The following is a 21,933-nucleotide window of genomic DNA, read 5'->3' on the forward strand; positions in this document are numbered from 1 at the left end:
TGCTTGTATTGCCAGGCAGATTCTTGGCCACTGAACCACCAGGGAAGCCCTCTGCTGCGTTCTGATTCCTGCATCATAAAAGTCACTCTTTCAAAGTGTACAGTACAGTGGTTTTTAGTTCATCACACAGCTGTGTGACCATCACCACTTCCAGCACATTCTTAGTGAAAGTCACTCAGTGGTGTCTGACGCTTTTGCGACCCCCTGGACTGTAGCCCGCCAAGCTTCTCCGTCCATGGAATTCTCCAGACAAGAACACTGGAGTGGATTGCTCTTTCCTTTCAGGTGATCTTCCCAACCCAGTGATGGAACCCAGGTCTCCCTCACTGCAGGCAGATTCTTTACTGTCTGAGCTACCAGGGAAGCCCATAGTCCCCCAGTACATTCTCATCACCCCAAAAACACACCCGTACCCATTCACTGTCACTTCCCCCTGCCCATCCAGCCCATCCAGCTGCTGCACTGTGTCTCTGGGTTTGCCTGATCCGGACATTTCACATCAACAGAATTGATGCTGAAAGCTTGGCCTCCGAGCACCGGTGCCAAATTGAATCTCAGAGACAGAGTTTGGGGCGAAGCAGAAAAGAACTTTACTGCTTTGCCAGGCAAAGGGGGCCACAGTGGGCTCATGCCCCTCGACACTGTCCCCCAACCTGGGGTTTTATGGCAATGGCTCGAGGGGAGGGGTTGCTGATATTGATCAGGGTGTGCAGGGCCTACATTCCTCGAGTCTGGCCTCAGGTGATGTCGTGATGAGCTTCTGTGGTTATCGACTCATGACCTTCTCTCTGGAATGAGGAAGGCTTCATCAGGTAGTTAACACGGTCTATCTACTGAGGGTTTTCTGCAGTAGAGCTGAAGGATACTGCCGTGTGGGTCCCAGGACCCTGCCCTGAGGCTGCACGGTTGTGTCTGCTCCCCCTTGTCTGCATTCCCTCCCTTCCTTGATCAGCAACCGTTTGAACCTGCCCTTTGGAGCTCAGGGAAGGTTCTGGAGGCTGAAGTTTATTCCCTGCCAACAAGAGACGGGGACTCGGAAGAGCTCCTGCGCCCGGGAGCCCCACAGGGTCCTCTCGGTTCCAGAATCGCACGCTCTGTGGCCTCTCGGGTCTGGCTTCTCTCACTCAGCATCACGTTTTCGAGGTTCATCTGCGTTGCAATGTCTGTCAGAGCCTTTTATGGCTGAGTGATATTCCATTGTGTGGATGTACTGCGTTTACCCACACCCACCCGTTGGGGGGCATCTAAGCTGTTTCCTCCCTTTGGCTACTGGGAACACAGCTGCTCTGAGCAGGTATGTGCATGGCGTGTGGTCTGTAGGGCTCTGAGGCTGGGGTGCCTCTCCAGGCTCCCCGTCCCCCACCAGCTGCAGGTGACCTGCCACTAACCTTTTCTGTACCAAGTACCCAGTGGCTAATCGGAGGGAGCCCATGGGCCCCTTCTCAGATAACCTGTTCCAGCACATACTGTGAGATGGAAATGGAAATCAGCTGTCTTCAAACGTGACTATTTAAACGTTTTAAAATCATGGTAGAGTCATACGTGTGCTTCTATATCCGTGCCTTAAACAAGCAACTCTGGCCATGGTCCTGTGGATCAGTGGTGAGCAGAGGCCACCCTGGGACATCCATGGCTGCCTTCTCTGTGTGTTGGCACTTCCAGCCAGCAGTCAGCTTCCAGCTAACATCTAGGCTTATTTGGGCAGGGTTGGCCTGCCTGTTCTTTGGGGGCTACAGAAGCCCTGTGACATGTGTGAAGCCAGCAGGTGGCCGTCAGGACCCTACATGCTCCACATGGCGCTTGATTCCGCGAGACCTCTTCCCTGTTGACATTGTGGGAATCTAACCAAAATCCATTAGAGTTCATGGAATAGAGACTAAAAATAGAGACGTCATTATTTCGGTAGAGAAGAGGCAGCTGCCAAGTCAATAAAAAGGTTAAATCTGCCCTTTCTTCAGACAGTTTTCAGGGACTCAGCATAAAGTGGTCACTGCATCACCTGGCCATCGTGTCTTCGGTCCTACTTCTGGATAATCAGGCTGTCCCTTTCTTTCCTACTCTTGCGTCCCTGAATAAAGCTGACATTTCACTCGGAGTGTGCACGGGGGTGACTTGGAGGGGCACACCAAGAGAGTCAGTGTGAATAAGGAAAAACGAGGGGAGCTTGGGGCTTGTGAGAGCCTTGGGGAAAAAGCAGCAAAGAAACAGAAGCGAGCAGGCATCGCCCCCAAGGGCGGTCACTTCTGTTTCTGAGGGTGTGGGAGGGCCTTTGGGTCAGCTGGCTGGTGGGGGAAGGAGCCTCGGGAGCAGAGTTTGGGAGGAGGTAGGTCAGGGCTGTTAGCCCGAGGCAGCCGGTGCTGGAGGCAGTTTCCACCTTTCTTTCTGGGCGGACTCTGAAGGACCAGGTGCGGCCCTGCGTCCTCAAGCTCTGAGCTGGTGGGTCACTGATCAGAGCAGAAAGGAAAACAACAGGAAAAAAACCAACGAAGCTAGGAACCAGTTTTTTTGAAAGTAAAACTGACAAGACTTGTGCTAGACTAACCAAGAAAGAGAGAGGACTCAAATCAACAAAGGCATAAGTGAAAGAAGAGACATTACAACAGATACCACAGAAACACAGAGGCTCGTAAGAGGCTGCTATAAACACGCTCCCACAGGCTGCAGAGCCTGGAGCTAAAGGAGTAAGTTCCCAGAAACTTACAGCACGCCAAGACTGAATCATGAAGAAAGAGAAAATCTAACTAGACCAATAAGGACTAAAGAGATTGAGTCATCCAGTTTCCCAACAGGACTTCCCTGGTGGTCCAGAGGTTAAGAATCTGCCTGTCAATGCCGGGGATGTGGGTTCGATCCCTGGTCCAGGGGGATCCCACATACCGCAGGGCAACTAAGCCTGCACGCCACAACCACGGAGCCTGAGGGCTCTAGAGCTCGAGGCCCACAACGAGAGAAGCCACCGCGCAGTGAGAAGCCGGCGCACCACCCACTGGAGAGGGGCCCCACTGGCTGCAACTGGAGAGAGCCTCTGCAGCAGCAAAGAGCCAGCACAGCCGATAAACAACAAACAAGATTTAAAAACTCTCCCAGCAAGGAAGGCCCAGTCCCCAGATGGCTTCACTGGTGACTTCTGCCAAACCTTTAAAGAAGAATCAGTGCCAATGCTTTTCAAATTCCTCCAAAAATTTTTAGAGGGGTGAATTCTCTCATGCTCATTTCACAAGGCCAGCCTTATTATCTTGATAACAAAGCTGAATAAGGGCACTGCAAGAAAAGGAAACTATAGACTTATATCCGTGAAGAATATGGATATAGAGATTCTCAACAGGGGACGAACAATAGCACATTAAAGGATCATACACCATAATCAAGTGGGATTCATCCCTGGGATGAAGGATGGTTCAAAATATGTAAATCGAGAAATGTGATAAAAACACATTAATAGTAAAGGGTAGAATTACATGAGTATCTCCACACATGCAAAAAAAAAGCATTTGACAAAATTCAACATACTTTTATGTTAAAGTCTCCACAAATTTGGTATAGAAGGAATTTAAGTCAGCATAATACAGGGCATATATGACAATTGCAGGTAACATCATAGTGGTGAAAGGCTGAGAGCTTTCCTGTTTTTTTTTTTTTTTTTTAAAGAAATTTTTAATTTTGTTTTGATGGCTCAGCATGTGGGATCTGTTTCCCAACCAGGGATAGAACCTGCACCCTTCCGCCAACAGGGGACAAGCAGAGTTGTAACCACTGGACTGCCAGGGAAGTCCCTCTTTTTAAGATCAGAAACAAGGGACTCATCCTCTGCCGCCTCTTTCTCCTGTTGTTGTCAATCTTTCCCAGCATCAGGGTCTTTCCTAATGAGTCAGCTCTTTGTATCAGATGGCCAGAGTATTGGAGCTTCAGCTTCAGCATCAGAGGGTGAGATGGTTGGAATAGCATCACTGACTCTATGGACATGAATTTGAGCAAACTGCAGGAGACAGTGAAGGACAGAAGAGCCTGGCGTGCTGCAGTCCGTGAGGATGCAAAGAATCGGACACGACTTAGCGACATGATCCAGCAATCTCACTTCTGGGCAATAATCTGAAGGACATGAAATCACTATCTCAAACAGCTATATGCCCCCTTCAAGTTCACTGCAGCAGCATTCAAAATATCTAAGACAAAAAACAACCTAAGTATGGGTGAATAGAGGAAATGTAGTATATAATGAAGTGTATGAATATCATCATAAAAATGAGGAAATCCTGCCATTTATGACAACATGAACTTACACTGAGGGTATCATGCTAAAGAAAAGTAAGCCAGATAGACAGACAAGTACTATATGATCTCACTTATATGTGGAATCTAGAAAAATCAAACTCATAGAAACAGAGTGTATTGGTGGTTGGCAGAGGCTAGGGAGTGGGGGAAATGGGGAGATTTTGATCAAAATATAGAAACACATAGTTACAAGATGAATACATCTGGGGTGTGTAATGTACAGCACGCTGACTAGTTAACAATACTGTATTGCATACCTGCAAGTTGCTAGGAGAGCAAATCGTACATGTTCTCACCACACACACACATGTAACTAGGTGACCTGATGGGTGTGTTAGGCAACCTTATTGTGGTCATCATCTCACAGTATATACCTAAACACAGAGCAAATTATCACATCGCACACCTAAAACTCAATATCATGTCATTTATCTCAATAAAACTCCACAAAATGATTTGCTAAACTTGAAAAAAACTTTGACCAAGAGGGATTTGAGGCTGCTTCAGTATTCAAGTCATTAATGTAATGTACTACCTTAACAGAATGAGTAAAAATATCACACATGATCATCTCCATAGTCACATACACACCAAGCATTTGCTGAAATCCAACAACCTTTCATGATAAAAACACCCAACAAAACAGGAATAGAAGGGAACTTTCTCAACCTGAAAAATGCAACTGCCCCCACCCCAGCCCAGTTAACATCATACATACCCTGTGGTTAAAGACTGGATGCTTCTCTCCTAAGAGCAGAACAAGTCAAAGATACCTGCTCTGCTACTTTTTAAAAATTTTATTTTGGGGGCTACACCATGTGGCATTTAGGATCATAGTTCCTGACCAGGATTGAACCCAAGCTCCTTACGTTGGCAGAGTGGAGTCTTAACCACTGGACCACCAGGGAAGTCCCTGCTTTGCTACTTCTATTTGATGTTGTGTTGGGAGGTTCTGGCCTGGGAATTAGGTGAGAAGAAATAAAAGGCATCCAGACTGAAAAGGAAGAAGTACAACTAACTCTATTCCCAGAGGTCCAGAACCTCATGTATAGAAAATCCTAATGAATCCTCCAAAAGGCCGTTATAACTAATAAGGTTGCAGGAAACAAAGCCAAGGTCAATGAAAATCCCGAGTCACCCTCTATCCCTGCTCTTTCTAGGAACTCACATCCCGGCCATCAGGAGATGGTCTCCCTGCTTCCTTCCTTGTCCTTCCTCCCACCTACTCTTCACCCAGCAACCAGAACAACCCCTCTAAGGGGTCAGTTACATCCTTCCTCCCCATGTTCAAAGTCCTTCCATGGACTCCCCAGGTGGCCCTAGTGGTAAAGAACATGGCTACCAATGCAGGAAACCTAAGAGACGGTCAAGCCCTGGGTCAAGAAGATCCCCTGGAGGAGGGCATGGCAACCCACTCCAGTCTTCTTGCCTGGAGAATCCTATGCACAGAGGAGCCTGGCGGGCTAGTCTGTGGGGTTGCAGAGTGGGACACGACCGAGCACGCTTGGCTTCCCATCCCAGAGAACCGGGTCAAGGTTCTTCCTGTGCAGGATCTGCACCACCCCTCCCCCACACCTCTTTCCTACCAGTGTCCCTAGATCCTGGGTTCAAACCTCCCCTTTTCTTTCATACCTGGCACTCCCGTCTCATGCTCTCTGCACCTGCTGTCCCCCTGCCCAGACCCCAGCTGCCTGGGTACGCTCCTGCTTGCCCTTCAGTTCCTGCAGGTCTTTGCTCAAATGCCCCCTTGCAGCTTCCCTCGCCTGCCCACCCCCAGGTCCGTCTACCCTTTCACCTCCTCCGTCCTATAGATGCAGGCACATTCTTTCAGCTCCCTGGGGGCTGAGAGCGGCAGGAATGTGTGTTTTGTCCCCTGCTGTGAGCCAGAGTGCGGCTTCTGCCCGCACAGGACTGTTTGTGGCTCGGCCCTGGAGCCTGAGTCACTTGACAACCTGGGTCTTCTCTGGCTTAGGACGCTGGGAGCCGTGGTCACCTTCCTCCTGGGGCCCCTTACTCATAGGAAACTGTCTCTTTTCTGCTGTTCTCCAGGCCTTGGGCTCTGGAAGGCTGGTGTCTGGCAGAGAAACCAGCAGCCCTTTCTTAGGGCTTTCTGAAGTGTTAGGTGGGGAGGTCCTCAGGTGAGCATCACTCACACAGGAGTCTGGCCATGTTATTAGCCCAACACAGGCCCTTTGGTGGTGACTTCGTCCGGACGGAGCCAGCCCGTTTTGGAAGACGTGCCTGAGGCCCATCCCCAAGGCTACACTCGTGGGTGAGGACCGTGCAGTTTGTCTCAGGTGTCCGGACGCCCACCTTCCCCGGACCGGGCTCTGGATTCCATGGCTAGTGCCCACGCGGGGCGCTCCAAGGCACGGATGATCCCAGCAGGCTCCAGGAGCTGCAGAGGGGAGGGGGTTTCCCTGGCTGCCAGGGCCGCGGGGTGGGGTGGGGGGCGTGTATTCCAGAGGCGGCTCTCTCGGCTTGGGGTCCCCGGGCTCCCAGCACCCTGAGGTAGGAGGCGCCCTCAGGCTCTTTGGGTTACTTGACTGGGGGGTGGTTCTCTGGGTATCGAGGTCCGCTATGGGGGGAAGGCGGCTCCCAGTGCTGCGACCCCAGAACGTCGGGGGGGGAACCGCGGGGCTGCTCTCGGGCGCGGGGCCGCAGGCGCCGAGCGCTTCCCCAGGTCGCCGTTGGCCTTCACAGGAGCTCCGCCCGTGGGGCGGCGGCTGGGGTCCAGCGGTCCGGACGACCCAGCGCTGGGGAAAGGGGAGTCGCAGCCCAGACAAAGAGATGCTGAGGGACCCGCCGGGGCCTGTCCGCTAGCGCGCCCCAGGTGCGCGACCCCGTGCCCGCGCCCGCGAGAAAGGGCGGGGCCTCGGGCGGCACCCACTGCGTCTGCGCGAAGGGGCGGGGCGAGCGCGGGCAACCGCCGGCTGCGCCTGCGCAAAGGGGCGGGGAGCGCGCGGGCCGGCGGCCGCGCCCACTGCGCCTGCGCCGGCCTCGGCGGGGTGTGTGTGTGGTGTGCGCGCGCTCCCGCCGGTGGGCCGCCTCCTCAGCCGCCGCCACCGCCGCCCCCGGGTCCGCGCACGCGCCCCCCGCCCAGGCCCGAGGCCTCGGCCCGTGCCCCCCGCTCTCCGCCCCGGCCCCGCGGGCCCCGGCTCGGCCGCGCAGCATGCAGCAGCAGCACCCGCGGCGGCGGCGACGGCGGCGGCTCTGAGGTGAGGCGGCGGGGGCGCGGGCCGGGGCGGCGAGCCGGGGGGCGCGGGGCGCGCGGGCGGCCGGTGACCGGCGGCCCCACGCGGGTCCCGGGCGCGGCGAGGGGCGCGGCGCCTTTGTCCCGCGCGGCCCGGCGCGGCCCGCGCTGCAGCGGCCCTTTTGTGTGCAGATGGTGGACGCGGGCGGCTGCCCGGCCGGGGAGGGCTGGAGGAGGATGGAGGCCGCGCCCGACGGCGCCGTGGACATCGTGCCGCTGGACCGCTACGACCCGGCGCGGGCCAAGATCGCCGCCAACCTGCAGTGGATCTGCGCCAAGGCCTACGGCCGAGGTGGGCCGGGCGCGGGGGAGGGGCCGGGCCGGCCTTTGTGCGGTGTCCCCGCGCGCGGGGTTGGGGGGCGCCGGTCCCGCAGGTGCGGCGATGGTCGGCGCGCCCCTGCACCCCGCGGCCGAACGCTGTTCTGTGCGGGCGGGAGTCCTGGGCCGAAACCCTTGTGACCCCTGCCCTCTGTCCGAATCCCCGGTGTGGGATCCCCTAACGAGCATTCCTTTCGGATGGATCGGGCTTCATTCCAGTTGCTCCCTTTGGTTAATTCCAGTTTTGAAGAACTGGGTAACCTTGTTACTGGTTAGGCCTTAAATATGCTTAGTGGATTTAAGACGCTCCTATTCTTCCAGCTCTCGCGGTTTTACAGGCCCGAGTGATTCTCCTGATTATTGCTTGGCTCCGAGGGCTTTCTTTGATTAATTTCAGGTGCTTTGTTTCAGGTGCAAAATCGAGAGGGAGTTCTGTGTCATCTTTCTTTTCATTTGAAGCATTTGTTTGAAAATTGCCTTTGTTCTGGGGAACGGTTCTTGTTTGTGGAATGAGACAGAAAAGGAGAGAGACTCTTTTCAAAAAAAGAAAGAAAAAAAAAAACGTCTGGTTGACCGGTTTTGAAAACTTGCTGAACGGGGCGGTTCCCGGTGACAGGATCTCACCGGTTGGAGTGGCCTGTGCTGTGGATGGAGTCGGTCAGGAGCACAGACACACCCTGCAAATCCTGGGGATTAAAGGCAGGGCCTCATTTTAAGTTGGTTTGTATCTACAGAGCTTCTCCCTCCCCACCCCACCCCCACCCCTTATTTTGTAGTTTTCAGTGTTACAGTTTTTTTTTTTTATACTTCCACCAAGTTTTATTCTGTTTCTGTGTAGTATGATGGGGAAACGGTGAATTTGGGGAAAATACGGAATTGGTAAAAAGCATGTATGAAGTTTTGGGGACTTCTCTGGCAGTCCAGTGGTTAAGACCCTGTACTTGTAATGTAGGCAGCACAAGTTCAGTTCCTGGTTGGGGAACTAAGATCTTGCATGCTTTGGAGCAGCCAGGGGGGAAAAAAAGCCTGTGTGAAGTTTTAGAGTACGGGGTAAAGATTGAGTCGTCCTAGAGCGGCTACTCAGGTGTCCAGCGGTCAGTTTAAGGAAAAGGACGTGGCTGTTGAACTTTGCGGGGCAGTGTGTCCCCAGTCCGTGGCCTCCCCTTACACCTGCCTCTTGTCTTGGGTTGACTGTTGGCTTGCCTTTTTTTATGTGTACCACGTATTTTTACATCACTGAACTCTTCTGGTTTAGTTCTGCGTGTTTTTGCGCCTGTCACAGCGCCCGCTTTATCCTCATCAGGTTCTTGGACGACTCCTCGCGTCCTCCCGTGTCCGCCTCCTTGCTTTTCCAGTGCTGTGTAGTATTTCACAGGAAGCCTGTTCCCCGTTGCCGGGTACCGGCTGGCCAGCCTCCAATTCTCCTGTGCTTTGGCACAGCGCGTTCTCCGGCATGGCTCTTGGGGCGCGTGTGCAGCGTCACTCCTGTGTGTATTTTTAAGATTTTTGCATGTGGAGGTGGCTAAGGTTTTGGGACTGAATGCTGTACAGACACGAATGCTTCTAAAAAGCCCTCTCGTTGTTTGCTCTCCAATTTCTTAAGCTTAGTGAATGCATTTTTATCCTGTTGCATTTAGCTTTGGCATCCAGCGTGGGATTTGTCAGCTCTCTGGCAATAAATATGCATCTCTCTCACTGTCAGGATTGGATTAGTCTAGTTTTATTTCCAGGACCAAATCACCCTTTATTACTCGTTGACGCTTCAGGTAATTAATTCGAGAGCCGATATGAAAACTGGTTCTAAAATTTTGAGATGACTGGGGGTGTGTATTTATAGAGCAGAGCGTGAGCCGGGGCTGAAGGAGACTGGAGGCCATCTGAGGTTCTGAGGCTGGGCTGCATGTTGCCCGTCAGCTGCCTCGGTGCATTCATCAAACACTAGATTTCGGGAGGTGTGCTTTCCATTCATTTTTGCAGAATGAGGATGCTTTTCAGGTCTGTACCTTGCCCTGGGGGGGGTCACAGCCTGGTGGATGGTTCCCCGTGACTCAGCGAGGGGTCTTGTCTTTCAGGAGACAGTGTGAGGTGGGGATTTTGGTAGAGGACCGTATAGATCTTTCCCCCCAAACTCTCTTCTTCGTCCAAGGGCCTGTTCTTTGTTTGGTCTTCTGGACGCCTCTATGCGCCTCTCTAGCTTGGTTTTCAGTTAATTAGAAGTGATGGTGTCAGTCTGCATGCTTTACTTGTCAGTCAGCTTTTGAGGGGGATGATGGTGAAAGTGACTTACATCTTTGCTTGTTACACAATTGTTCATTGAGTAGCTACACTGTTTGCATGGGAACTGGAAGCATGTGAACTCTCCAGGGTGATGTGCTCTGAGGCCACCTTGTTGCGTGCCTGCCTTTTGGGACTCGGGTCTCCCTGGGGCCCAGCGTCTGCCATTGGTAGTAAGTGGGGAGGCTCAGGCAAGCTCACCCTTGGCCGGGCCTGGAGGTGGCGTATGGTTGTGCAGAAAGGCTTCCTCCAGTTTTCCTCATCTGTGCCATAGCTGAGAACTGTGGGCCGGCTTGTGCTTTTATTTTTAGATTCTTCTCTTTTTTGGGGGTGTAACTCTTGTTTCATTGACAGTGTCTTAATGATTTCTTCAGAAATAGCGTATTGGACATGTTGAAAGTTATTCACTTAAAAGTCATTAGAGTAGAACCTGCTTAGCTGGGATGTTTTTGTGATGTCCTTTTGGGTGAAAGTCTAAGTTGGTCAAGTTTAAAGGGGTGACTTGACGTTTATTTTACAGTACAGGGTGCGGGACTGGAGCTACTGCATTCCTGGCTTTTGATTTCGGGCCATGACCTTAGGAACCTTAAAGGTATTCAGGCCTGAGTCTCAGGGACAGTGGGGGAGTAACAGCTTCTGTTCGCACCTGAGGAGGGTGTTGAGAAACTAACCACGGAGAGCACTCGGCTCTTTGCAGGTGTGTTGCTGTGTGACCGAGGAGCCCTGGAAACCAAGTTGCAGCTCGCTATGAGCAGAGCTGCCCTGAAGCAGGCGGCCCGGACCTAGAGGCCGCCAGGGTACCTCTTCCCTTTCTGTTGGCAGCTGGGGGGATTGGAGGGGCCGCCAGGCTCTCCAGAGCCCGCTGCTGGCAAGGGGCTGGCACTCCGGTCCCTCAGCACAGTCTCTTCGTTGACTGCTGACTTGGAAACCACGCTGTGGGATGGGAGACCGGGGCAGCCTTGAGCGGGGTCTTTGGAACCGGGCCGCTGGTTGAGTCGCGCCCCAGGCCAGCTCGGTGCTTGATGTTAGGAGCCGAGCCCCTCCCTGTGTGGTCCGGGGGCCACCGCGTTCCCTTGTTGTCCCACATCTGGCTGAGAGGGAGCACGTGGTCAGCACTCCTCCAGGCCCCAGAGCTGCGGATGAAGTGGCCGCTGCGCCCGTCCCAGGGCTGGCCCTCGTTCATGAGCATGTCGGCAGGTTTTTTGTTGTTGTTGACAAGTTTTTTTGATATGATGATTTGTTCAGATGTTTGGTTTTTGAGTTTTTCAGAAATATTTTTTAAATGTATTTAGAAAATCAGAGGATGATTATTTTCCAGTGTTGTTCGTTTCTGCTGCACAACAACATGAATCAGCTGTAGGTGCACATATATCCCTTCCTCCTGAGGCTCCCTCCCTAGGTTTTGTATTTTCATAGTCTTTTGTTTTTAGCATGGGATTTGGGTGCTGCTGAGATGGGGGGTGACAGGGCAGCCTGGGTTCGTCTACTCAGTGGGTGCTGAGTACTAGGGGGGCAGGGCGCTGGCTGACAGTGTGGCCTGGGCGTGCTGAGAACTGCCCACGTCTGAGGTCAGAGTGGTTATGGTTGTCCCATTCAGTGCCGTGTCCGCAGGACAGAGTCTGTGCTCACATGTTTGTCAGGTTGCTTAAAGAGTTAGAAATGCCTTAGAAACAGGTGGGATAGGAAGACTTCTGTCCTGGGGGCTCTACGTGGCTGAATTTTTATTTCTAAAGATACAACTCTTTGTACATGTTCTCTTTCCTATCCTGATGCCATAAATTAAATACTAACCAAAGAATGTAAATCTGTCTTTAAGTTCAGACTGTCTCCATCTTTTGAATCAAAAGCTTTGGCCACTGTTGTGCTTTAGGCTGTTAAGTTTGTGTAAGTGTTCTTACAAAGAGCCCTGGTATTTTCTTTGTATTCCATTTATCCTCCTAATTGCTCACAGGTGTCCAAGGTGATTTTCTGGTGGCTCTATCACTGTTGTATGTACCAGTCTCCTTTTTTACTTCCTACATTGAAAAATTCAGATGGCCGTCATTTTTCATCTAATGTAAAGGTGACCAGGATGGAGCCAGTATCATGTTCATTTAATCAGTAACAATCTCATAGCTATCATGGGCACAGTTGTGTTTTGCACTGTAGGAAGTACAAGGGGAGGAGTTATGTGATGTTCTTTCCTTATTTGCTGAAAATTCACATGAACTGTTGACATATACAAAGGAAAATGAAGTAATGCATGATGAAAAATGGCAGCATGTCCTTAGTTCAGGACCCGTCTCAAGGCAGAAGATGGAATTGTCAGATGTTCCCACGGGACCCGAGTGCCTGGGCTGCTGGGCGCCGTGGTCCCTGTGGGGGGGCTTCGTGGGGAGGTGGGCTGTGAAGGATGGTGGATATTTGGGTAGCTCCCCCGCCCTAGGAGTAGAGGGGAGGGCATCTGGCAGGTTCTGTGCAGAGGAGGAAGTGTTCATAGGCCTGAGTCGATTAACCTTATTGTGACAGAGGATTTGTGGACCGAAATAGTAGGTGATTAGTGTGGAAAATAGTGTGGGCCAGACTGTTCGTGGGGTTCCCAGCTGGCTAGGGATTTCTTTCCTGATGGGTGCCAGGGAAGGTCTTTGCGTAGGGGTGATGGGTTGAGAGCTAGCCTGGCAAGATTCTTCTGATGGGTTGGAGCGGGTGGGGGTGGTACCAGTGCAATGCCCAGGAGCCCCGCTCAGGCTGCTGTAACAAGACATAGACCAGGTGGCTTAAGAACAACAATTTTTTCTCACAATTCGGGAGGGTGGAAGTTCCTAATCAAGGTGCCGGTAGACTGGATGTCTGGTGGGAGCCTGCCTCCTGGTTCGTAGACACCGTCTTCTCGCTGTGCCCTCGTGGCAGAGGGGTGAGGGAGCCTCACTGGATGGGCTCACACCCCACTCGTGGGGCTCCACCCTCATGACTTAATTGCCTCCCCAAAGCCCCATCTCCTAACACCTTCACCTTGCGGCGGTCAGGTTTCGTTACATGAGTTTTGGGGGACACATACGTAAAGCCCATAGCAGAGCTGATGTCGCTTTGACTTGAAGTACCAAGGTCTTGGCCAGTTCGTCTGCAGTGGGAATTAGGTAGCTTGAGTCAACAGATACTGAGAGGGAGGGTGGAGTCCCTGAGACCGGCTGGGTGATGAGGTGGGGGCGGGAAGTGGGCAGACAATAGGCAGGGTCAGCTGGGCGGCCGCGGGAGTCTGCAGGACCCTTCAGGGGTGTTTATAGTCTTCACTGCCTAGAACCTCCCTGCCTTCATGGCTTTGTCGTCACATAGTAGAGATGATCTTTGAGTTTATTTCTCTTTCTGATTTCTCTCCTGTGCCCTCACCTTGCCCTCTCTCTGACTGTTCATGCTAACTGGTTCACTTAAGTATCCCTCAGTCGCTGTCCTCCAGGTACTTCAGGCTCAGGCAAAATTAAACTTGAATCAGTTCAGCTGAGCCTTATGCTGTGACCTGTGGGTCCTTGGCGTGCTTCTCACGGCTCACGGAGTGCCAGCCACGGGCCTCGCACACACATACCTGTAATGTGAGGCCAGGAGACTAGTGCCTGAGAGGTGCCGTGGCAGAAGCCGGAAGGGAGGGCGAGCAGCTCCCCTGAGGGAATCTGGAATGTTCCATTCAAGAAAGTGAAGCTGAATGTGTGGCTCAGGTGGGTGAGAACCAGGATACGAACCAGGATGGGGCAGGGGGTGATGCCGCCTCTCCCGGGCTGAGGGACAGGCTGGGGTTTTGGTTGGGCTGGAGTATGAGCTTAGCACCTGTAAGATGAGTGTGGGTTGGAGAGACCGCCTAGGGCCAGAGCTTGGAATGCCTGAAATAGCCAATGGTGGTTTTTTGTTCTTGTATGTGAGTCGGGGAACCATTGAAGCTTTCTTAGGAGGAAAGAGATGCATATCAAACCTTGGTTTTTTAGAGAAATCTCTGTGGGGTGGGTTCCGGTTGAGTGTACAGTGAAGAATCGTATCTTGGACCTTTGAGAAAACCAATTGCACATCCAGTGAAATGCACCCATTTGTGAGAGTATATAGTCTGATGAGTTTAAATGAATGTATTCACCCCACGCACAGGGCCACACGCAAGGTAAGCCATTCTCGTCACCTCCGGGGTTCCCGTGAGCCCCCGCAGTCAGTGCTTTCCCAGCCGTCCCTGAATCTCGTTTCGTGTGCCTCGGGTCACCGCAGGCGTTCTTCGTCCGCCTTCCTCTACTCATAACGTTCTAGAGACTCGTCCGCGATGGAGACCTTCTGGCTCAGTGCTGCTGCTCGTCTTCATTGTTTGGCTCCCCGCATTTTGCTTATTCAGTCACTTGTTGATGGACACCACGGACAAAGCTGCTGTGAAACGTTCATGAGTGTGCGAGTGTGTGGGGGCATGCATCTCCGTCTGTCTTGGTGGACACCTGGGCGTGGAGTCCCTGGGTCGTGTAAGTGTGTGTAGCCGCTCAGTTGCGTTCCGCAGTGGCTGTGTCATCTTCCATTCCCGCCAGCGAAGCGTGGCGTGAGAGTTACAGTTGCTCTGTAGCCAACACGTGGCGCCGCGAGCCTTTCTGCTGGATGGGCTGTGACTCCTCACTGCGCTTTAGGTGTGCATTTCCCTGCTGACTCATGATGATGAGTTGTCTTTTTTTTTTTTTTTTTAAGTGTGCTTATTGGTCAGTTGAATCTTTTTTCTGTGGAGATGCCTTTTCCGATCCTTGGCGAATTTTTTTTAAAAATTAAAGTTTTATCTTGAGAAAAGTGTATACTAACTTGTAGTTGTAAGAGATCATACAGAGAGGTCCTGGTCACCCTTTACCAGATTTCCCCAGTGGTAACTTCTTGCAAAACCATAATAAAATGTCACAGCTGGGATAGTGAGGTTGTGTAATTAGATGTTGAACATTGTGTTCCCACAACGACCTCTTCTGTTACTGTTTCCCTTTTATTGCCATATCTACATCCCTCCCTCACTGCTTGCTTGAGATTTATTTTGCCCTATTTTTTTTTTTTTCTAATTTCTTGAGGTAAGGACTCAGACTATTGATTTGAGATCTGTCCACTTTTCTAGCATAAGCATTTAGTGCTTTGAATTTTCCACACAGTATTGCCTTAGGTACATCCCACATATGTTGATATGCTATGTTTTCATTCAGTTCTATGTATTTCTCTTTATTTCCTTTGATACTGCCTATTTGATTCATGAATTATTTAGAAGTGTGATTTCCAGTTGTTGAAATTTTCCTGTTCTGTGTTTTTGTTACTATTTCTAGTCTGATTCCATGTAGTAAGATAGCATATTCTGTGATTGCCATTCTTTTAAACTTGTTAAGATTTGTTTTATGGCCCAGGCCAAAGAATTGATGCTTTTGAACTGTGGTGTTGGAGAAGATTCTTGAGAGTCCCTTGGGCTGCAAGGAGATCCAACCAGTCCATCCTAAAGAAAGTCAGTCCTGAATGTTCATTGGAAGGACGGATGCTGAAGCTCCAATAGTTTGGCCACCTGATGCGAAGAACTGACTCATTGGAAAAGACCCTGATCCTGGGAGAGATTGAAGGTGGGAGGAGAAGGGGACGACAGAGGATGAGATGGTGGGATGGCATCACCAACTCGATGGACATGAGGTTAAATAAGCTCCAGGAGTTGATGATGAACAGGGAAGCCTGGCGTGCTGCAGTCCGTGGGGTCGCAAAGAGTCGGATGTGACCGAGCGACTGAACTGAACTGAAAGTCTGTTTTGGTGACTGTTCTGTGAGCGTTTGAAGGAATGTGTTTTCTGTTGTTGGATGGCGTGTTCTGCAGAATCTACAGGTCAGTTAGATTCTGCCTGTTGTTTGCGGTGTTCAGATCTCTTTCTCTGCTGGTTTTATGTCTAACAGTTCTGTCAGTTCTGGGTAGGGGATGTTGAAATAAGTCCCTGACTATGCTTGTAGTCTCTAACTGTGGTTGACAACTCTGTCGTGTTTTTTTTAAATGAGTTCTTAGGCTCTGTAGCTTGGTGGATCCACATTTAGGGTTGTAAAGTCTTCTTGGTGGATTGACCCTTTACTGTTACGTGATGTCCCACTTTACGTAACAGGCTCAGGGGGCTCCCCTGGTGACTCAGTCGTTACTAAAGAATCCGCCTACGATGCAGGAGACCTGAGCTCAGTCCCCTGGGTCAGCAAGATCCCCTGGAGAAGGAAATGGCAGCCCACTCCAGTATTCTTGCCTGGAGAATCCCATGGACAGAAGAGCCTGGTGGGCTACAGTCCAGAGGGTCACAAAGAGTCAGACATGACTGAAGCAACTTGGCATACATAATGTTCCACTTTAGTAATTTTCTTTCTATTTAATACTTTATCAGATGTTAATATAGCTCTTCCTGTTTTGTTTTTTTTAAACAATATTTGCCTTATACAACCTTTTCTATCACTTTACTTTCAACCTACTTACATTGTTGAATTCGAAGTAATTTTCTTGTAAATGACATATAGTTGTATCTATTTTTTAATTCACTCTGCCAATCTCTGTCTTTCAATGTGCTTAGAATATTTACTTTCAGTGTAATTGTTGCTATGTTGCCTCTTAAGTCTGAGATTTTATTATTTATTTGTTTTCTGGTGTTCCTGGTTTTGTTTGTGTGTTGGTTTTGTTTTTTGGACCTTCTTATGGGTTACTCAAGGCTATGGTATTTCCAGTGGTCATGTATGGATGTGAGAGTTGGACTGTGAAGAAAGCTGAGCACCGAAAAATTGATGCTTTTGAACTGTGGTGTTGAAGAAGACTCTTGAGAGTCCCTTGGACTGCAAGGAGATCCAACCAGTCCATCTTAAAGAAGATCAGTCCTGGGTGTTCATTGGAAGGACTGATGCTGAAGCTGAAACTCCAATACTTTGGCCACCTGATGCGAAGAGTTGACTCATTGGAAAAGACCCTGGTGCTAGGAGGGATTGGGGGCAGGAGGAGAAGGGGACGACAGCGGATGAGATGGCTGGATGGTGTCACCGACTCGATGGGCATGAATTTGAGTAAACTCTGGGAGTTGGTGATGGACAGGGAGGCCTGGCATGCTGCAATTCATGGGGTCGCAAAGAGTCGGACACGACTGAGCAACTGAACTGAACTGATGGGTTACTTGACTATTTTTTAGGATTCCGTCTTGATATATTCTGTCTTGTCATTTTGGGGTACATCTATATAGCTGTCTTAGTGGTTTCTCTGGGTATTACAGTATGCATATGTGACTTCCAACAGTTGACAGGTATTATTTTACCATTTTGAATGAGGCGTGGAAACCTTTTTTCCATTTAGGTTCCTTTCTTCTCTCCACTTTTAAAAGTATTTAAAAGTTATCATTGTCTTGAGTACCTAAAGGTGTGGATTTTGTCTCATTGGATGTAATTTAGAAAACTCATGAGGAGAAGGGTAGTCTATTGTATTTACTCATATTACCTGTTTCTTTACATTATTTTTTCTTCCTGGTTCTCCAAGGGTCTTTTTTTTTTTTTTAATAATTTTCTTTCTATTTGGAGAATTTCCTTTGGCCAATCTTTTAAGGTTTGCTACAGACATTTTCTCTGCCCCCTAATTTTCTTTTGTCTGAGAGTGTCTTTATTTCTCCTTCAGTTCCTTAGGGATAGTCTTGCCAGATACGGATGCTCCTTTCCGCAAGCATGTGTGAGGTGTGCTACTTCCCCCGCCTTCATGGCTCAGAGGAGAAACACTGCCCGTTGAGTTGTATTCTCTTTCTTTCCAGCTGCTCCAGAATATTTTGTCTTGAGTTTTCATAAGTTCGATTATGCAGTGTCTTGGTGTGGATATCTTTGGGTTTATTCTATTTGGAGTTCATTCAGTTTCTTGAAATCCGTGAGTTTATATTGTTTGCCATATTTGGGAAGTTTTCAGCTATTGTTTCCTTACATACTGTTTTAGCCCTGCTCACGTTCTTTTCTGAGACTCCAGAGATGCAAATACTGGATCTCTTGTTATTCTTCCACAGGTCCCTGAGACTACTCATTTTGTTTCTTTCTGTGTATTTTCTCTGTGACCCCATGCTCTGTTATCTCCAGTTAAACTATTGAGGCTGTTTGTGCTATTCTTAGTCACCCAGTCGTGTCTGGCTCTCTGTGACCCCATGGCCTGCAGCCTGCCAGGCTCCTCTGTCCGTGGGGATTCTTCAGGCAAGAATACTGGAATGGGTTGCCATGCCCTCCTCCAGGTCGATCCTGACCCAGGGATCGAACCAGGTCTCCCGCATTGCAGGCAGATTCTTTAGCATCTGAGCCACCAGGGAAGCCCTGAGACTATTTAGTGAGTTTTAAAATTTGTGACTCTGTTTTTCGGTTCATTGTCTGGTTCTTTTTATAGCCCCTGTGTTGCATGTTTTTCAGTCCTCCTTTGTCTCAGGAGGGCTTGTGGCTGCTCGCGGCCCTGCTTTTCAGACGGCTGTCATACAGTCCCTGGTCAGACAGCCCCAGCATCAGACCCACCTGGGTCTGGTGTCAGCGGGCTCTCCTTTCTCACTGGAGTCTTGACTTTCTTGGTTCTGGGTGTGATAGGCGATCTTTGACCGTTTCCTGGTCATTTGGGCTGTTAGGGACTCTAGGTGCTACTGGCTCTTCTTTTATCACGGTGGGCAGTCTGCCTGCTCAGGCTCAGCGTGCAGGTCCCGGCCGGCTGCGTGGACTGTGGGTCCAGGGCCAGTTTATCTCCAGAGCCTTTGTGGTGCGCCTGGGGTTCCCACTGCCCCTGCTGCTGCTGCTCTCGGAGGCGGAGGGCGGCATCTGGGGCTGACTGCCTGGTGCCTCTGGGCAAGGTGGGATTCTCTCCCCGAGGGCGAGGAGTGTCCAAGCCAGGTGCGTGTTGTGGCAGGCTACCCCACACCTCTGAGAGTGTGTCCCCGGCTGCTTGTCGTCGTGGGGGCCCACCGCTGGGCTCCCCTTGTGCAGGCTGACGACGGGGTGTCTCCGGCCTGGTGGGGAGGGAGAGGCGCCTCCAGGTTGGGTGCCTGGTGGAGGTGGGTGTTCAGGCTGCCTGTCCGTGGGGCTCCCTTCCTACCCCTTGCTGGTTCTGCCAGGATGGCCTGGCCAGTAGGTGGGACTCCCCTGCCTCCCCTGTGCCGCAGGAACGAGCCTGCTTGACTCGCCTTGTTTCCAGGCTGGGGGTCGGGAAGCCCCAGGCCTGGGTCGCCTTCGCTGGGTGGGAGGTGGTAAGACACGCTGTTGCTGTGCCCGTCCAGCCTGGGGTCGTCATTCATCCACCTTCCCCAGCTCTCTGTGGGTTCTCCTGGGGGTTGTCTGCAGGGTTTGTGGTTGTGCCCAGCGGAGTGCAGCAGGGAGAGGCTGGTCCATGCTGTCTTGTCCCGGCCAGAGGGCCCCTTCTGGTCGCTTTACAAGATTCTCCTCCGTCTTGGGATTTTACCGGTATTACAGGGAAGTTCTTTAGTCTGTAGATTGCTGCTGCTTTGTTTAAATCCTGCTGGGGGAGGCGTGGATTTTACAGGTGTTGGGAAATTCTCGCCCACTGCTGCTGAAGTCCTGTCTCTGCCCTTTGTTCTCTCCCCTCTCTTCCTGGGCACCGGCAGTGCTTCTCACTCGCCATCTCCGTGGTCCTTTCTCTCCTCTGCGTACGAGGTGCTGTTCAGCCGTCCAGGGTGTCCATTCAGTCACTGTGTATTTCTGTTCTGGAATTTCTTCTCGGTTCTTTTCCTAATCTGCCAAGTTCTTTTCTCTCTCTCTCTAAAAATAATTTCCATTTTTCTGCCAGAATTCTTAATTCTGTCCTGTTTCCTTTCCTTAAGTGTAGCCATCGGAGGTCTGGCTGATGCCTCCAGTCAGGGGTCCCCTGGGCCCGTTACTTCTTTGGCTTTCAGCAGTTTGATTAGGAAGTGTGTGGGCCTGGTTTTCTTCAAGTTGGTTCTGTTTGGGTTTGCTGGGCTTCCTGAGCCCGTAAATTGGTGTCTTACCAGACGTGGGGAGGTTCCATTCACCATTTATTCAAATGTCTTTCCTGCCCCAGGCTCCCCTCGGTGGGAGCGGTCACTGGGTCTCTGCTTTTCAGTCCGTTGTCTTTCTCTCTGCTCTGCAGATGGATTATTTCTGTGGATCTGTCTTCAGGTTCACTGATTGTTTTCTCTGTTTTGTCTGTATTTTTAAATTTAATTTAATTTTTACTTTATATAATTTTTAAAGGTTACTTTCCATTTATAGTTATCACAGAACACTGCCACATGCCCTGCGTTGCACAGGGTGTCCTTGAGCCTGCTTTGTATCCAGTGTTTTTTTGTTTGTAACCCGCTCCCCTACCTTTATGCTGCCCGCCCCCCACCCTCCTGCTGGTCGCCGTATCTGTGAGTGTGCTTCTGCTTTGTTCATCTTTTGAATCTGTCATTGAACGTCCTGTTGATAACTAGCTTTTGCAGTTCTGAAGGTTTGGTTTTAAAGCTTTTTAAATGTGTCTGTACCTTTGCTCACGGCTGTGCCGGGTCTCTGTCGCTGTGCTCGGGCTTTCTCTCGTTGCGGCGAGTGTGGGCTCCTCTTGGTTGCGGCGTGGGCCCGAGCGCGTGGGCTCTTGCTCTTGGGACACACGGGTGCAGTGGCCCCACAGCCTGTGCTGTCTTCCTGGACCAGGGATCCAACTGTCATCCTCTGCACTGGCAGGTGGATTCTTAACCACAGACCACCAGGGAAATCCTGAAGGTTTTTTGTTTTTTTAATAAGTTTTATTTCTCTGTTAGTAACTTCTGTTCTTTCCATTTGTTTCAGGAGGGCTTCATGGAGCCTTGTTATCTTAGATGCCTTGAAGTCATTGGTGATTCTCTCATCTGGGTCATCTCAGAGTTGGTGTCTCTTTCCCCCTGAGAATCAGTCACATTTTCCTGTCTTTTTATGTTGAGTAAATATGGATTGGGTCCTGGACAGTTTGAATAGTGTGAGGCTGTTTTCTGGGTCCCGCTAAAATCCTCTGGAGGATGTTGGTGTTTCTGGGGATTGCAGTAAACCCCATTAGGTTCCAGGACAGACGTCTGTTTGCTGTCTCTAGGCCATGGGTTCCGAAGTCAGTTCGGTTCTCTGGGTCTGTCCTGCTCGCACTTGGCGCAGGAGGGGCTCATCCGTGAACGAGGGTCCCCTTTGAGGCTCCCTCCTGTCCTGGGTTCTCCGCTCCTGCTGGCCTCCCCTCGGCCGGCAGGCCAGGGCCTCTCTCCTGAGCTGCCCGCGCCTGCAGGTGGGGAGCTGGTTCTGTCCCTGGGCCTCGCTTGGTGGGGTGGGGAGGGGCACTGGGCGCTGCCCCCGCTTTCTTTCTCTCCCGTCCGTCCGATGTCTCCAGCGAAGGGTGGGGCACATGGGGGTCCGGAATGAGAAGACCTCTGAGTGCTTGTTGCCACGACCAGCGTGAAGAAGTGAGTGAGTTCTCGGTGGAGACTGTCAGCCACCTCCGGAGTCTCTGATGTAGCGATTCTTAGCGGAACAAATGCTGGTGCTGGCTGGGCATTCCGATCTGCTTGGTCTGGGGCGGGGCTGGACTCCGAGGTGTGTTTCAAAGCTCTCTGTCCTGCTGCGTCATGGGGGCCCGTAGCCTGCGTTTTCCTCCGCCTGGGTGGGCACCTCCTGGGGGTCTCGGCCCCCGCGTGCTCCAGGTCTTCTCTGCCCTACCCCAGGCGAGCGGGGCAGCCTCGGTTGACGGGACAGGCAGAGCGTGGCGCACAGCACCAGGAAGGCACTTCTTGACCGTCTTTTTAGCCTGGTTGATAATAAGGTTGATAACCGATACTTGTGTGAATTTTGTGGAGCTCCAGGCTCTGCTCTCAGCGCCGTGACTT

The 21,933-nt window shown here is 51.2% G+C and overlaps 1 protein-coding gene across 2 annotated transcripts in view; it reads left to right on the forward strand.

The window, feature by feature from the left end:
- The first annotated feature begins 7,429 nt into the window (after positions 1–7,429).
- The window catches only part of CAMSAP1 (calmodulin regulated spectrin associated protein 1), a 42,039-nt gene continuing 27,535 nt past the window's right edge, over positions 7,430–21,933 (forward strand). For both annotated transcript variants that reach the window (XM_061154305.1, XM_061154306.1), the window contains exons 1-2: positions 7,430–7,490; positions 7,658–7,817. In XM_061154305.1, coding sequence (XP_061010288.1) covers positions 7,658–7,817 — 160 coding nt within the window. In that variant the 5' untranslated portion in view covers positions 7,430–7,490. The remainder of the gene's footprint in view (positions 7,491–7,657; positions 7,818–21,933) is intronic.

This window comes from Dama dama, chromosome 11 (assembly GCF_033118175.1).
Source record: "Dama dama isolate Ldn47 chromosome 11, ASM3311817v1, whole genome shotgun sequence".
NCBI lineage: Eukaryota > Metazoa > Chordata > Mammalia > Artiodactyla > Cervidae > Dama > Dama dama.